Source organism: Hesperophylax consimilis, chromosome 6 (assembly GCF_061612785.1).
Source record: "Hesperophylax consimilis isolate HC1 chromosome 6, BYU_Hcon_1.0, whole genome shotgun sequence".
NCBI lineage: Eukaryota > Metazoa > Arthropoda > Insecta > Trichoptera > Limnephilidae > Hesperophylax > Hesperophylax consimilis.
In genome coordinates, this window is record NC_142841.1 from 28,247,927 (window position 1) to 28,265,959 (window position 18,033).

The following is an 18,033-nucleotide window of genomic DNA, read 5'->3' on the forward strand; positions in this document are numbered from 1 at the left end:
TTCTCAGGCCAAAGTAGAGTAAAGGTTAATGATTCATGTTGACATTTTTTTTCATTTCATTTTGACCGGTCAGTGGTTGAGTGGGCATAGCGCTTGGTCTCACCCGAGCGTCGCGTGTTCGATTCCTCGGCTGGCTAAGTAAGTCCTCCATCACAACACAAGCAACATTTTCGGCTTTCTGTGATGGTAGTAGGAGATTTTCAAACATTGTTGGGTTATTCGTAACCCGGGAATGTTTGTCTTTCTTTAAAAAAAAAAAAAAATGTGAAGTAATACATTTATGGGAAAGGATATTTTAGTATACAAGTATACTAGATTGTTAGACAAACATGAAAGACAAGTCTCTGTCCTGGTAGATAGGGTTGTGAATAATTAGATATTTCAAAAGACTCTTGTAATGGTAGATTGAGGGTTAATTATGATTAGAGAAAATCCACACAATTAACTACTTTATCATAACTTTCTTCTAATATTTCTTTGTCACTTTATAAATTTGGAAGATTATATCTTTGATAGAAGTTGTTGCATACAATCAGGGCCGGCCCTACGCAGGCACGATTGGAGCAGTCTGCTCCGGGCGCCGAATTGCCAAGGAGTTGGTAACACTTACCCGTCCTAACACATCGCCCTTGAGATTATTTTTCTTTAAAACCCTCTACACAAAAATACAAATCATCTGAATATTATTGATTACAGTGATCACCTACATAGGCGTCTACTGGTTTTGACAAGGGGTGCCAAAATTTTACTCACGCCAGGCGCCGTTTGGCTCAGGGCCGACCCTGCATACAATGTATGTAATTAATTAAAAAAATTAAGATGGGTTGATAAATTAAAAACTCTATTTTTTAATTTTATCTCCACAAATGTGGCGCTGAGGAATATAATTCAACCTCAGGACCTATGTCATCTTTGGGGATACTGTATGGAAGGTCTTTTTAGAAAAGAAAGGGGAAGAAGTTCTGGGAAGGAAAAAGGAATCTGGGGGTCAGTTTGTCCAGGAGTGTACGGCGGATGTATGAGTTCTGCTGGAGAGGTCATAAGCCACAACTGCTTGGCAGGCCAGACACGTCTGTCACCAAGACCCGGAGAATTCTCACCCCATGAACCCAGACACCCTTACTAAGTCAACAATCGTAGTGAACCACTTGGGATGACCTATGGAAGAAGTGTTGGTTATCCAATAAATGGTTCCTGGGGCGGCGGTACCCGTACCCGCCTCCCAAATTGAAAACACTGATAAATAGATTCTGTAAAATGACCCTAATTAAATAATAAATTCTGTGAATATTTCAAACTGTTATGTTTTCCATTTTGATGAAGAAATTATATAACATACATTCTTATGTAGTTTTGTTATGTTAAATGTCCGTTTGGTATTGCAAATATTATGTGGTTATGTTGTAATTTTATATTCTAGGTAATCATACTAGGTAGATAATAAATTGTTAAATGTATGTTTTGTGACTTTAAGAAGGTGTTGTACCATTTGTGAATACATTAATATAATTTTTTAGTCCAATCGAAGCATTTTTGTGATAAAATGTTGGTCATTGTAAAATTATAACATTTAGAATAAAATGGATGCTTATGAATAGGAAGAAAAAATCACAAAGGGACAAAAATATAGATTAGTCACTTATTTATATTGAGACGGATAGCCTGCATAATTCACAGCTTTTACCACAAATTATGTTAGGTATTGTGGTTTAATTACCCGAGTTTCATAACAAGTATAAACCGAAAACAATTTTTATATTTTTCTGAATTAACTGAATTTGTAAATTCTGGGATTGAAGATATTTATATTTTAATTATTAGACAATATAGTTTTAAAATCTCTGAACACCGTTTTAGTGAAATAAAAGTAACCTTGTTTGAACAATAACAAATATTGTTTTTAATTTAAAGTAAAATTCTTTCCGTCTAATACATGTACGTACATGTACTTGTTTGTGGTGATTCCGTTCTGTCCTTTCATCACAATATTTTACAATGTTTAGTATTAAGATTTATAAAAACATAGTTAAAATATTAAGTCACTAATTTTTATTTATTTTACCAAGTCAAAATGAATATGAATTCATGTCAGGGACTAATTTTTTTCAGTTATTAAGTACATATTTACATGTAATTTTTTTTATTATGTAAAGGGTTTACAATAATGTGTATTAGTTAATGCAACAGAATAAAATAATTCCCGTTAATGCAAAATCACCAGATAAATATGAATGTTTTCACTATTGGTATAATTAGGTTAGTTATTAGTTGCAAGTGTTATGTTTGTTATAAATAGTTAAAAGACGATATTATTGAAAGGGGTATTGAAGTAACTTTGAACAGCTTTGTGATATGATTTATACACTTGTACGTAATAAGGAAAAAATCTTAATATCATATTCTTACCGTCCAAGCACTTAATAATTTAGATTTGACGTAAACAACTCAGATATAATGGCATTTTAAACATGGGCTTGGATGATTAATGAACATTTAAACAGGGTTTCTTGAAGAATAATATTGTAAAACCTAACTTGCTTTATTTCTGCAAACTTAATACATGTATTATTATTTGACAATAAATCAAAACCTTCCTATATAAAAGCCTAGACATTTATAGCATCTATAAGGATAGAGGCATTTTGAGGCTTTGGGGATATACATACTCAGAATAAAATAACTTTGTTTTCAATATTTATATTTGTATATTTTTTCAATTTTATATATTGAAAATATATTCAAAAAAGTGGTATTAAAAAACAAAGTTATTTTATTCAAATTATTATCATTTTACGCACACTTTTGAATTTCATTTCCTATTCTCTATTTTTTACCAAGGTATAATTCTTTTTCAGAAATTTCATAATTGGCTATCTTATATTGGGCATAAGAACTTGAGCATACATATAAATAAAAATCCATAATGTGTAAGGAATTATGTTTGAACAAGATCGGCAGTCATCTCGGTTATCGTTGTCTAGCCATTATAATATAGGAAAGTGTTACCATCTACATAATCAAATCCCAAATTTAACTTTGCTTCGAGAGAGACAAAAGCCCGCTTTTTAAATTATGCTGAACGCATTTTTAATCGACTTGTACATATAATGAGTTTAATTGCTTATTAAATAATGAATGACTTGGAGATAAACACAAAAACGACCATTTACCAGAGGCGATTGCTTTGCTGTGGCAATACTGAGATGGGAGACAATTTCACATGTTTGGGATGTTTTATCTTTGTAAGATTTTGGAACCGATGAGTGGCTTTTCAGGATAACATAAACAGTGATGGATTTGCAGCAATTAACCATGAAGATTGTCCCGAAAAGATGGCCTACTTTAAATAGTTAACATAATAATTATTTTACTGCTGTCGCAATATTTTTGTCCACTTTATCAGGTATTTATAGAGTCAAAATTTACTTTCACTTCAGCCCAATTTAAATGAGCTTGTATACTGCCTCGAATCTTATTTAAAAAAATAATTTGACAAATATACATCTCATTAAGTGATGTCTTGTAAATATTTTTTACTTTTAATATTGTGCAGAAAAATAATTAGAAAAATTTCCATTTGACAGATTGTACAGAAATTATGAACAACATAAACTAAACCGTATAAATTGGGTGTAAGATTAGTTGCAATAATTATTTTTATTGATTGTGAAATAATTTTGCAAAAATTTTGGTTGCTTATTTATAAGAAAATTGTGTTACGTTTTGAAGAGTTACAAATACTTTTATGTGTGAGTGTTTAATTTTTAATTAAAGTGTACTTTTTGTTTTTTTTAATGAATGATTGATTATTATAATGTACACACGGTGAAATTTTTAGTATCTCATGGGACTCTGTGCAATATTCACATAAATTATATTTGAAAAAAAAAATTATGTCTTTTAATTTAATTTTAAAAAGGATTTCAGAGAGAGAAATCATAACAAGAATTGATCGAGGAAATTGGATGGCAAAAGATTGACTTGTAAATATGTATAATTTTTTTTTTTTGTGGTATTTTATATAATTAATTTTTTTCATGAAAGCTGTAAAGCTCTCTTTGGAAGGGGTCTGTCAAACTCATCATCAGAATCTAAACATCTAGAACACAGGTTTTTAAACTTATTTCGACCATCGCCCACTTTGAGATTGATTGAAAATCTAGTGCCCCATATTTTTTGCACTTACCTTACTACACTACTTACCGCACTACACTTAACTTACCTTTTTACATTACCATCTATTGCGTATCTTACACAGTTATTGCAAATATAATTTTTAAACATGCATTATTATATGGATAAGATAAATAGGGATGTACCCATATCCTATTTAAGATTATAAAAAATGTTAAAATTTGTTAGAATTTGATTGCCACAAACACTGTACAAACTGAAGCTGGATAGTCTGATACTATTTTCTAAACAAACTTTGAGGAACCAATGACGGTGATAGAAAGGATATAATTCCATTATTAGTGTTTTACTTAATTTAAAAACTAACTAACAAAGTGGCGAATATCCAGTTTTGTTATACGGAAGTAAAAAAAACTATTAATATTTAATTCAACTAGATTCCATCGGATTTTCATAGATAGAATTTGTCTGTCGTCACCCCTTTGGATTTACTTAATGCCGCCTAATTTTCTTCGAGCATTCTACTGCCCCTGAAAGCCTCCGGCGCCCACAAGGGTGCGTTATCCGCCACTTTGAGAAAGACTGATCTAGACCATATTTTTAAATGTGATTTAATAAAATAAAAACTATAGGATCATTCCAATTTCCAATGCAGAGGCAAAATATTATATTATCTGGCCCATATAAAATCATTTCCTGCGTTTAATGGCATTTCAGAATATCGAGACGGATCCGCAAACATATTGTGCACTTCGGTGGGACACTAAGATAACGTCTAAAACTTAAAATAAAAAATAAGAAATCGGCCTCCATTTATTCAGATGTAAACTTTGAAATTCACCATAACTTTACAAATAGGTAATCAAATAACATTAGAATAAGAAAGATGCATTAATCAATGTAAGAATTCAGTTTAATGGCGTAACAGTGTTTATATTATTATTGCATATTATAAAAATATATAAAAACCATTATTTTATAGGCTGCCGGCTCGTGTGGAGGTATTCATTACTTAAAAGCACTTACTTGTATTTATTAATTTATAATCACTTTTGAAAAGCTAGCCCTCGAACTAATCACTATCACTCTCTCCGGGAACGTAGTCTTCGTCATCCTCGTCGGAAATGTCCAGATCGTCGAGGTTTTGGAATAATGACTCGTCCACGGTGATTTTGTCAGCTGGAAAAATGGTAAAGTATCACAGACATAGGAATTAATAGACGAGAAGATAATTGCGAGGGGTAAAATCAACTGTTGAAGAACGAAGGGAGTGAAGCTGACTGTGATTCGTCAATAAATCAATCTGACAGTAAATAGGCATCTCGCATTATAATATCACCATTTACTTCTTAAAAGTAAAATCTGCTTTTGAATGAATAGACATTTTTACATGGGAGCGCAAATTACTCGCCACGTTATGAACAAATTTGCGAAGTCCAAATTCGGCAAAAAAATTCGGTTCTATTTTCAGAGTCGAATATTTCGTTTAAGTATTTAGTTAAGACACTTTTATAAATGTTCATAATTTACTTCCCAGGAACCAACCAGCTTTGTGTTTCGCGTCCAGACGTTTCTCGATGTGATAGTAACAACTGATTCATATTATACGATGTGAATATGCTTAAAATAAAGTAAAATAATGCTTATATATGGAATGTAATACGACAATTGGGTTTATTCTCTTTTTCACATCTATTTTTACAAGTTTTCATAGCACAAGTCAACATTTTGCCGTGTTATTTCGTAAAATGAACCGATGATACCTCGACCATAGTTCGCACAAGAATGATGACGTCACGTTTTCAAATTTCACTTGAGGCCATACGCGAGCCCAGCCGGCTCCAATGGAACCGGTATGGGGAGTGGGGATAATACGCTTTTAATCACTTAGGGCAGGTCTACTAATGTTCATATGTCTATGTAAAGTATGGATGAATCAGGGAACAGATAGTACACACTAGAAATGCCTTTCATGTAGGTTTGAATGGAAATCAATGTCTCCACTGACTTAGTACCTTTTGGTTCTAGCCCATTTAGCATGCGCTCTGTCTCTCTTACACTGCCTGACATTGTATATCACCATTCCACTTGAACGAGATGAAACAAATTTCTCAATTTGAAATTTGAGCAAAGAATAATGGACAGACCTTTGGATCACAAAACATGCCCCTGTAGCATTTCTTGTTTTCTTCTTTATTGTACTGTTTGAATGCATTATTAAATGAGATCACATATCATTAACTTCTTATTGAGGGCTTAAAGTCAAACAACGTTATCTACAAAAACAAATAATTTTAGTCCTTAAAGTCAAATGATGTTTAAAAAACATAATAATTCTAGTCCTAAAAGTCAAATAACGTAGATAACATTGTTTTTGATCGCCGATGCTAAATTTTTGCCGTGCGCCAGCTGATTCTATTTTCGTAATAACTTACTTGTTTTTTGCAAAATTATGTTTTAGTAAATTGTACTGTCGTGCCACATAATGTGTTTATATATTTATATAAAGTACCATATGTAGTTTCCCCAGAGTAGCTAGTGATATTCAGAGAAATAATGTTTTTTAATAGTATCCGTATAAGATGGCGAACAAGAGGCTAGGCCCTAGAATTATTGGAATGTGTTTTTGATATAATTTATTAGGCTTTAAGGCAAAGAATTATTTGTATGTGTTTCGTAGATAATGTTGTTTGACTTTAAGCCCTCGTTATGTTCTTTGTCATTGAAGCAATATAAGGGAATGGTAAGATAACCGAGTTGACAAAACCAACCGCATGTTTATATGAAGGTGATTATATTTACCATCATCCAAGAACTTAAGATCAGATTCATTGAGGGTAATATCGGTGAGGAAGAGTTCTTTGCCGGTGAGTTTTCTATTGTCCTTCAATTCTTTGTCCCTTCTCGCCACAATTCCTGTCTCCGTCTCAAATGCTGTTCTCCACGCCAGGAATGATTCCACCGTCACACGAGTTCCTTCAAACCGTTTCTAGAGAACAAAGGCATAACAAAATAAGGTACAAACTAAACAAAACAAATTAAATGTTTCTTTGTTACTAATAATAGATAAACATATTTCTTTTTTGTAACCAGTTGAGATAGCGATATCCTCACTGGGATCTCCTTTGCTGATTTTTTCATTTACATATATTATATATGTTCATATATCATTAAAATTGAATTACTTGAATAACATGAAGTTGCTGAAAGAATTATATATATTATTATGTATTGTTTTTAGGACAATTGTGTGATTTCTGCTTCAATCTGTATTTGGTGTAAGTATGTATTCTATTTCAGATCTTCCTATGTTTTGTTTCCAGCTTGAGTTTTAAATGTTTTTACGTTTTTTTTTTGTTTTTATGTAATTTTTGAACGAGACTGGTATTTGTAGAGTTTAGTAACTTAGACCCTATTTGTCCAAATGTTGTATTTGTTAATTATTAATTGTTTTTGTGTTTAATTCATAGAACTCCATTTATTATAATATTTTTAATTTTATGTAAATCAAATTTTCAAACTGGTTGTTGAACTGTATTCATAGTTGTTTGTTGGATTTGCTTTAGATCTTCAGTTCTAGTGTTTCTAATATGGGTATTTGATGTTATTTCTTGTGTTTTGTATTCATGAATCTAAATCTATACAAATAAAAATGTAAATGTTAGTTTGTTCAAAATTTTAAATCTCCGAAAGTTCTCCACCTTTGAAAATTTCACCTTCAAAAATTCACCTTCTTGCTTTTGAAATTTTGACACAATGTTGCATTTGAATACGCATATGTTTTTATATACCTATATTATGTAGATGTCACCTGTTACAGGTAAAAATATGTCTTTTTTTATAAACAGCGCCATCTGTTGGACAAACATGCTTTTTTGAAAAACAGCGCCATCTGCTGGACATAAAAGCAACACGCGCTATTGTTTCTCTATCTGCACAGAGAGACTGAGTCACAGCAAAACATGGCGGGGTACAGCTAGTATATTTATAAATGTAAATGAGCACTACTTCAGTCTTCAGTTACCCCTTAATGTCATTAAATAAGTTATGAAGAAATATTTGCATTAATTTTGCACTTCTATCGCCAAAATAAAAATTATGTACCATAAAAAACACATAAATTTGTTTTTGACCACTTTAATTTTATTTGAACTCTACCAGTTTCGGAAGAACACTTCCTTCATCAGGAGAATATTAAAAACTGATATAATATTTATATTTTTTTAATATTCTCCTGATGAAGGAAGGGTTCATCCGAAACCAGTAGAGTTTAAATAAAATGAAAGTGGTCAAAAACAAATTTATGTTTTTTTATTGTAAATTATTTATTAATTTATTTATTTTGAAAGAAACAAACAGCTTTTATATAATATGCAGTAATAGATATAAATATACAAGTTAATTGAAGTCAAGCCACAGAAGTTTCTTATGTTACAGTGCATTAGAAATGAAGTTTTAGTTTCTTAAAATTAATTTGGTGTTAAAGGTAGGGGAGAGGAAGAGGAAAATAGGAAGAGGATAGGAGATGCTGCCGATACATTCCATACTCTCATTAATAATCGATTGTACGCATTACTTCATATCGATATTTCTTTAGGTTATTACCAAAAATGTCAATGCTGTAAAATTTTTTATTATATTGTGCACATATACGAAGAATTGGGGAATTTTTTCTAATGTTTGTTCTACACGAGGGTAGATAAAATAAATCAGATTGTCGGGTTGATCTAGACGGAATATGAAAATTTATTAAATTGGTAAGTTCTGGTGAGTCCAGACCATTATTTAGGATTTTAAATAATAGGATTTGATCAAAAATTAGACGTCGTGTTTGGAGGGAGTTAAAATTATGAAATTTAATGGATTCGGTATAATTTGAGAAGTGTAAGTTTAGTTTATAATTTATGTGTTTAAAATTTTTTTTTGAATTCTTTCTATTCTTTCGATATGGGCTTGGTATAAGGGAGTCCAGATCGGTGTACAGTGTTCCAGGTGCGGGCGAATATATGAGGTGTAAAGGGAATATAGAGTGTTTATGTTGTGGAAGGGTTTTGCTATGCGAATTATAAATCCCAGCATTTTATTGGCTTTGTTAATGATGTCATCAGTGTGTTGGATAAAGTTTAATTTAACATCCAGTGTTACCCCAAGGTCCCTGATATATTTTACTTCATTGATGTGTGTGCCGTTTAGTGTGTATACAAAGGATATTTTATTTTTATTATGTGTAAATGTTAATTTATTGCATTTTGCGATGTTAATAACAAGTTTGTTTAATTCGCAATAGACAAAGAGACGATTGAGGTCCTCTTGAAGTTTAATGCAGTCGTTGATTGATTTAATAACTAAGTATATTTTTTTATCATCTGCATATGCTAGGTAATTAGCATGTAAAAAACATTTGTGAATATCGTATATATACACATTAAATAATAATGGGCCTAAATGAGAACCTTGAGGTACACCGGAGGGCACAGAGAAGAAGCTGGACTTTGTTCCCTCAACTAAGACACTTTGAAGTCTACTCCAAAGGTATGAAGTGAGCCACCGGAGTAAGTCACCATGGATGCCTAATTGTTTTAATTTTTGAATTAGAATGAAATGGTTTACCTTATCGAAAGCCTTAGAGCAGCGATTCTTAACCTCGGGTCGCGACCCAAATTTGGGTCGCGAGAGGTTTTGGGTTGGGTCGCGGAAATCGCGTATTGATATCCCGATCGATGTCACTAAACTAGTATAGTCACAATTATTACTACTCTCAGAACAAGGACATCTATTGTTCACAATCGCGACATGTTAGTTCTGTTTTAATGGGCGGAAGGGCGCGGGGCGCAAAGCGAGGAGTGCGCGCCATCGCCACCGCTCGGCTCACGCAGTCGGCATCGCTCGGTTCGGCTCGGTCACCACCCGCGCCGCCCGCCGCACCGCGCTGGTCGGTCGGTCTCGTCTCATCTCGGTCAGTTAGCTAGCGAGTTTGTTTACGATTGCACGCTCGTTCTCATACTGTTTTACGTGAATAACGTTTATACTTGACTACAATACACTCTTTGTTGACAACTACAAAGTGCTACAAAATTGTGATAATCAATTGTGGAAGATTAAAAGTGCAACTCGCGATTGCTGTTATCGAAAGAAGGTAAAATATTTTTTTCCAATAAATGACATTGTTAGCCTACAATTCGCCGATGAACGAATAGAATAGTATATTTCTATAATTTGTCGTTTTGTTTCAGTAAGTCTTTCGAATTGTGGACAGTCATGGCGAAACGGATGTTAACATACAAGCAAGAATTTTTAGCCTTAGGATTTATTGAAATAAAAGATCGCTCTGGTGTGCCACGTCCACAATGCGTGGTTTGTACGCAACTTCTTTCAAATGAATCGCTAAAAATAAACAAATTGAAGAGACATCTCGAAAAAGTCCATCCAACGTACGCAAATAAACCGCTTGCTTTTTGGAAAGAAAAAGAAACACAAACAAAGCGCATGAGACTTGATGCACCATCAAGTTCAGCAACAGTTTCGTTAGAAAAAACTACCTACGCTTCTTTCGAAGTAGCTTTAAAAGTAGCTCAATGTAAAAAACCCCATAGTATTGCTGAGCAGTTGATTAAACCAGCTGCAATAGCCATGGCAAGAACTGTCTGTGGAGATGAAATTGCGAAGAAGCTGGAAATGGTGCCAATTTCAAACGATACTGTGAAAAAGAGAATAGATTTAATGTCATCAGATATTTTAGAACAATTAATAACGGATCTCAAAAAAGCCATCAAATTTTCAATTCAAATCGACGAATCAGTTGATATTGAAGATTTCCCACAGCTGTTGGTGTACGTAAGATACAGAACTCCACAAAATTTCAATGAAGAGTTCCTGCTTTGTGAAAAGCTCTCTGAAACTACAACTGGGGCTGATATATTTCTTTTAATAGACAAGTTCTTTGTGGAACACCAATTACTGTGGGACAATTGTCTCGCAGTCTGTACAGATGGAGCACCGGCAATGATAGGGAGTCGCATCGGGTTTTGTGCCAAAGTCAAGGAACGAAATCCAGAGGTTGTTTTAATACACTGCTTTTTACATCGAGAAAACTTGGCTACACGTGATATGCAGCCAGATCTACATCAGGTGTTACAGGACGTAATACAAATTATAAATTTCATAAAGGCACGCGCTATGAACTCTCGGATATTTCGACTGATGTGCGAAGAAATGGGTTCAGAACACCAGAATTTATTATACCATTCGGATATTCGCTGGCTATCCCGCGGAAAGATTCTAGCTAGAGTTCTTTCTCTTAAAACAGAAATAGAAATATTTTTGACAGATAAAAGACACGAATGTGCTGATCGCTTCAGTGACAACAAATGGATGGCTAAATTGGCATATTTGGGTGATATTTTCCACCACTTGAATCAGTTGAACACAGAAATGCAAGGTCAAAATCGCACTGTAGTAGACATTTATGAAAAAATTACTGTTTTTAAAAACAAAACAAAACTTTGGCAAAATAAAATTGCTCAATGTCAATTGGCAGCGTTTCCAACATTAAACTTGTTTTTGGAAGATCTTAATCTTAATGGCAACCGTATTTTCGTGGAGACCATGCCTATTTTTTTAGAACATTTGAGAAGACTTGAAAATGAAATGGAAAGATATATTCCACAAAATGTCCATATCGTGAAATACAGTTGGGTAAGAAATCCATTTGAAGTAGATGTAATGGGCGTTGAAAACGATTCAGCTGGATTACAAGAAGAATTGCTCGAAATGCAAGGTGATGCACTTTTAAAAGAGAGATTTGCCAGAACGAGTCTCACAAAATTTTGGGCACAATTATCTGGGAAGCCTGTTCTGAGCAATGAAGCTGAAAAAGCCCTGCTACCTTTCCCAACTACTTATTTATGTGAAGCAGGATTTTCATGCCTTGCTGTTATGAAGAATAAGTACAGGAATAGGTTGGATCCTCAGCATGACATGCGGTGTGCACTTTCTATAAACATAACTCCACGTATACATGATCTTTGTTCAAAAATACAACACCAGGGTAGTCACTGATTATTTTGCTGTAAATTTTTTAACTGTTTTAATGCTGGTCTGATTTTAATACAGAACATTTAAATAAATTTGTTTATTTCTAATTTTACCAATACATCGTATAAATTTTATAGTATAAAATTACATAACCTGTCAATGGAAAAAAAATAAAAAATTAGATTAGGGTCGCGTACTTCAAATATATTCGTACCTTGGGTCGCCAGCCAAAAAGGTTAAGAACCACTGCCTTAGAGTAATCAGTGTAGATTACATCTACTTTGTTTCTATTGTCCATATTGCATGTTAAATATTCCGTAAAATTTACCAAGTTTGTAAGTACTGATCTTTTTTGAAGAAATCCGTGTTGTTGGTTTTGTATATTACGAACAATTGTTGTGTAAATTTGATCGTAGACAATTCTCTCAAAAAGTTTACTAAATACCGTGAGTATTGAGATTGGGCGGTCATTTTCAATGTTAATTTTTTACCCTGTTTTATGAATAGGGATTATAATAGCTTCTTTAAACTTTGTGGGAAATTTACCTTCTTTTAGTGACATTATAAATATGTTAGTTAAAGGGTAAGAAAGATTTGTGGCACATTTTTTGATGAAATATGGCGAGATACCGTCACTACCAGCACCCTTACTAACATCTAAATTTTTCAGGTATTTATTAATCATTAGATTGTCAATATTTATGTAACCAATCGAAGAATCATTATTTACATAAGTAGAACTATCGATTGTGCTGATATTGTTCGTACCCATATCGCTTACGTAGGCGGACTGAAAGTGTTTAGAGAATAATTGACATACTTGATGAGCGCCGATGCCTGATTCGTCTTTAAGGTGCATGATTTGTGGGATGCCAGTTGTTTTACTTTTGTTTTTAGCGTAATTCGAGTAGTAATGACGAGCCACAAAGTTATTGCTTTTTACAAATACGTAAAAATTGAGTAGTTACCATTTCAGCTTCATCTTCTGCCTTCTTTTTCCTAAGATCACCTTCTTCCTTTTCTTTTTTGCGAAGATCGGATCTGATATTCAACCATTCCTGGCCAGCTGATACTAAAGTGAAGATCATCACCATTCCTAGATTCTCGTTAGCCTAAGGAAAAGAAACAATTAAAACTATTTGTGCATATTAACCTCTAAAGGTGCCGCGAGCCCAACTGCCCAGCTGAACCATGACTTATGGTTCATCAATGTTCGTCCCTTATTTCGTGGCTCGGCTCGTGCATTTTTTTGTATATATGAAGCATTAGAGAGTGAGTTTTTGAGAGAAAAAAGTATTCAAAAGAGTGAGATTTTTAACTCATAAATTTTTTAAATTGCACTTATAGTAAGTATTATAAAATTGCATTTATAGTAAATATTATAAAATTTCACTTATAGTAAGTATTATAAAATTACACTTATAGTAAGTATTGTAAAATTTCACTTATAGTAAGTATTCTAAAAATTTTACTTTGTTTAAAAAAATAACCTATATAATATCAAAATAACCGAATTAATCAGATGTAAATAACAAAAAATATATTTAATTTTATTAATAGGATTTCTACCAACACCGCTGTTCGGTGTAAGTCTATACTTCTTTACAGACGTATGCAATACGGCCATACTCTCCTAAAGGTTAAGGATGTCCAGCATATGTGGATATTTACACAGAAATTACCATATTAAACATATGTTTTGATATTGAATCATCTTTACTAGGTCAAATCGAGCTGTTTACTATGATCGTTCTTTTAGTGTAACAGGCCCTCTCATCTGGAATAGACTTCCCTCAGCTCTTACTAATCTCCAGAATTTGGCTGAATTTAAACGAGCTTTAAAAACAAAATTATTTAAAAAATCTTACCATTTATAAATTTTAACTTCTTTTCAATATTTTATAATAAGCCATATTCTAAAACTTCCGGTAATTGTTTGGTTTCGGTTGTCTCCTTATTGTACCTTTTTAAAGTGTCTGCTCAGAAAATTCTCATTTCTGAGCACAAACTGCCTCCTGTTTTATGTTATGTTTTAGTTTTAATATTCGTGTTTTGTCCTGTCCTACTGTTATTGTTATTCTAAGTTTTATCATCACTTTGTATAAACAGTGTATTTAGTGTTATAATATTAGATCTGTATTGGGTAAGGCACACTGTAGGAATAATTTTAAGAACCATTAATACTGAATTACCTTTTTTTAAAGTTTGTTATACGAGTAGTTAAGCGCACTTGAAGTGAAATGACACTAAACTGCGCTATATAAATTCCATGTTATTATTATTATTTACCTGTTCAATTACATGACTGATGAGGTCTTCCTTATTCGTGTCTTCCAAGTTCTCCTCATCTTCAACGTCAACTTCTGGAGGGTCATCGGGGTACTTTTTTGTGTAGGTGAAAATCAGAGAACAAGACATCCCATGTTCATTTTCCTGGTCAAAATCTTCAGACTTTATGGTGATTCGGAACTTGCAAGGACTGGTCTCCAATACTGAAAATATTAAATTAGTATAAATATGGTTTCACTGACCGACAGAAATAATGACTGCTTACATATGTGCAGTAAAAATATATATTACAAACTGTTAAAATATGCAAACAGATTTTATATTAACAAATACGATAAATATATCAATTCTATAGCAGATAAGTAAAACAAAATTGAATATTTATTGATTTTAGAGCCGGTTTTTTGTATGTCAAGTCAAAAGTGTGATAGGTTATGTCTCATACTCGTGAATTTTAATTATTGTGTTAGATTATATAGCCGCCAGTATGAATAATGATATACCTTCCATATCTTCTCCATAAATGGAGTCCAACGCCTCTAGTTCATTAGTTTGCTCTTCTTTATAATCCATGATTGTTTCAGTTAGTAACTCAATATAATCTTACTGAATCTTTCGAACACACAATCCACACAATCACCAAACGTCAAAATCGTGACATTTTGTTCATAGAAATTATGGAAACTAGAAACCATAAATAAACCACTCACCTAGAAACATTTGATAATCATAATGCAGCGAATCGAATGTAGCGATTGCGGTGTTGGTCCATGTTGGCCGTACGGCGCTTAATACTGACTAGAGATGGTTTTAAATTTAAAAATAATTTAAATTTAAAAATTGTTTATAACTATTATGTTCTGCTATACTATTTTTATAGCTTTATTGACCTTTGAAAATATTTTCAAAGAATCACAAGTAATTACAGCGGTTTATTTTTGGGGTATTATGCCGTGTTGCGCTACCTTCTTTATAAAACGTTTCGGACAGCATTACAGTGTCCAAAACGTTAACTAAACAAGGGGATAGCGCAACACGGCATAATACCCCAAAAATAAACTACTTTAATTCTTTTTGCTGTAAAAATCTCATATCAATCACAAATAAGTAAAATAATAAAAATCTCAGTCAAATTGGGTTTGTGCAATCTTGAGTTACTTTTTATTAAAAAAATAATAATGTGTAAAACATTTTTGTTCATAGCAATATTTACTTAAACTGTCAGCTTATTGCTTATTCTGTCAGCGTCAGAAAACTTGCTTGGCATTTGGCATGTAAGCAATTGAATGTTGAAATACCGTGGAAATTTTATAATAAATGTCTTCATGATTGCGCTAAACCGTCTCTCTGTTCGTTCGTTATATTTTATCAATCATCATGACAGCTGAGTATAGCCCGAGTCCAAGCACCGATGATGAATATTCCGAAGTCAAAGGGGAGGGAAGGCAACTTCAAATACATGAAATCAGCGACAGCGACCCGTAAGAACTTTTATTAGTTAATCTACATATTGTAAAACCGTCATATCTTATCATTATAATGTTAATCTACTTTCTTGTCTATCTTTGTAGGCTCATGTATGCATATTTTTACAGGGAAGATAGCGGCGGCAAACCGAACAAATCATCACTGAAGACTGAAAATGATATTGAGGTTTTAAACCACTTACCGAAAAGAACAGTACCAAATTCAAATGTACCTGAAAGAATAATTTTTTGCATTGACACATGCCAAGTCACAGATTCATCGCTATTTGTTTTAGATCACGGGACTTCATTTACACCTATAAATATGCTCAAGCGAATCACAGAGTTCTTTCTCTATTCCAAACAGAGTATTAATCACAACACTGAATTTGCTCTCGTTTTGCTAAAAGAATCTGAAGTTGTTTGGCAACATCACTTTACTAAGAATATTGTGGAGATCATCATGCACTTGGATAAATTTGAAGGCGAGGAGTGTAACGCGGAGCAGTTTGATCTCACAAAGCTGTTTGATTTGATCAATACAAAAGTAAGTTTACCAGAGATTTGTCTAGACTACAAGATTGTTCCCCCATCAAATGTTGTTCGCTTGATACTTCTCTACAACCGTTCAAATTGCCTTCCTAAACTGCTATCAGGAACACGTTCCTTCGATATGATGAAGGAACATCCTTATTTCACCATCGATATCCTTTACTCTCATGAAGATAAATGCTCTGGACACAAGTGCTTAGAAATCTATGATGCTCTTCAAAGCTTAGACAACGGATACTCGTACATCTTCGAAGTTGTCAAATGTGCAGCAAAGATGCACGAATGCGCGGCCAAACTACTCGCACACCCCCTGCAACGACCTCTCCAGAAAAATTCATCTTATTCATTTACAAGTGATAAGTAAACAAAATATTGTGTTCAAAAATCATTATACTGACTCGTTTCATATTAAAATTTGTTATTATGAGTTACATTAATTAAAACCTATTTTTAGATTAATATGTAAAATAAAAAATCATAAGAATAAAAATTGTTATAACAAATTTGTTTTTTTTTTTTTTTAATTATTTTGCAGTAGCTGTAAGTAGGTAATCTACTATGTTACTTAGTTCCGGCGCACATTAGCAACTTTAGTTACGGCGACTATTTCAAAATCCAAAAAGTCCTTCGTAGTGTCTCATGACCTCGTGTGTGCACCTCCATGTATCGCAATGGATTTTAATGCAGCAACGCAACTGTTGCCTATAACTAAATTTGCTTCCATGCACCTGGGCTGATCTATAATATTATACTATGTAATAGTCATTGTGAACGAGGGCCTCAATATTAATTTTGATTTATTCTAATAGCAGCAGAGTGAGTAGGTTCTTGAGTCAGGAAATCTTTAAAATAAAAGCCCTTTTAGGCGTATAGATAAATACCAATGTCATTACAATACAGTAAAAAATATATATATATTTGTATACTAAGTAATATCACGAGCTTACTGCAGAATTCATCAACCAAACTCGGTATATAGCTCGGTGGCTTGTGTGGCAAAGATATAAGTGTTTCGAACAAAATAACAATTCAAATTTATTTAGCAAATTTTCTCTCTTACTTTAAAAGCCTTTTAAAAATTTTTACCTGCAGGTTATTTTTATGTTTGAAAACAAAAAAAAAATGTCATGAATAACACAAGATGGACAATACAACACGTCTTTAAAAGGTGATATAAAGTCGTGGACCTAAAAACCCCTGGACTTGTATTTCCTTTTCCGTGTTCAAGAGGAGGCAGTACTAGTGTTTAGAAAGAGAATTAGCGTAACAAACCTGTGCGTGTTTCAAGGCAGTACTGATGTACTGCCTCCTATTGAACACGGAAAAGGAAATACGTGCCTTGGACAGAGCATTAGTGCGATTTTGTATGAATGGCATTGAAGCCAAACTAGGGTGAGAGAGGATTATCTGGCAGCCATCTTGTATGACAAACTTTTAAAATGATTTGTATGCAAAGTAGTATATGCATAACGAACTATTTTTATTTATTTTTGTATTGTTAATGCAATTATAACAGTTATGAATTTTATTCAGGTAGTTGATGAGAGCAACTTGACAG

The 18,033-nt window shown here is 33.0% G+C and overlaps 2 protein-coding genes across 2 annotated transcripts; one reads left to right on the forward strand and one right to left on the reverse strand.

The window, feature by feature from the left end:
• Positions 1-4,956: 4,956 nt before the first annotated feature.
• Positions 4,957-15,093, reverse strand: LOC149423179 (RWD domain-containing protein 1). The gene is made up of 5 exons (XM_089632903.1): positions 14,961-15,093; positions 14,458-14,660; positions 13,137-13,280; positions 6,937-7,123; positions 4,957-5,313 (listed from the first exon to the last, which is right to left on the reverse strand). Exons 1-5 carry the CDS (start codon positions 15,028-15,030, stop codon positions 5,207-5,209), a joined length of 711 nt encoding a protein of 236 aa, XP_089489029.1. The 5' UTR covers positions 15,031-15,093; the 3' UTR covers positions 4,957-5,206.
• A 592-nt stretch (positions 15,094-15,685) lies between these two features.
• LOC149423180 (BRISC and BRCA1-A complex member 1-like) lies at positions 15,686-16,950 on the forward strand. The gene is made up of 2 exons (XM_089632904.1): positions 15,686-15,938; positions 16,053-16,950. Exons 1-2 carry the CDS (start codon positions 15,835-15,837, stop codon positions 16,837-16,839), a joined length of 891 nt encoding a protein of 296 aa, XP_089489030.1. The 5' UTR covers positions 15,686-15,834; the 3' UTR covers positions 16,840-16,950.
• The last annotated feature ends 1,083 nt before the right edge of the window (positions 16,951-18,033 follow it).

What these genes read in the sequence shown, in the direction of transcription:
- LOC149423179 (XM_089632903.1), bottom strand. Translation starts at nt 15,030, where the DNA reads ATGGATTATAAAGAAGAGCAAACTAATGAACTAGAGGCGTTGGACTCC. An exon ending in TTATGGAGAAGATATGGAAG is followed by an intron (nt 14,661 to 14,960) that starts GTATATCATTAT and finishes TAATATTTTCAG; the next exon opens with TATTGGAGACCAGTCCTTGC. An exon ending in TCAGTCATGTAATTGAACAG is followed by an intron (nt 13,281 to 14,457) that starts GTAAATAATAAT and finishes TCTTTTCCTTAG; the next exon opens with GCTAACGAGAATCTAGGAAT.
- LOC149423180 (XM_089632904.1), top strand. Translation starts at nt 15,835, where the DNA reads ATGACAGCTGAGTATAGCCCGAGTCCAAGCACCGATGATGAATATTCC. An exon ending in GAAATCAGCGACAGCGACCC is followed by an intron (nt 15,939 to 16,052) that starts GTAAGAACTTTT and finishes ATATTTTTACAG; the next exon opens with GGAAGATAGCGGCGGCAAAC.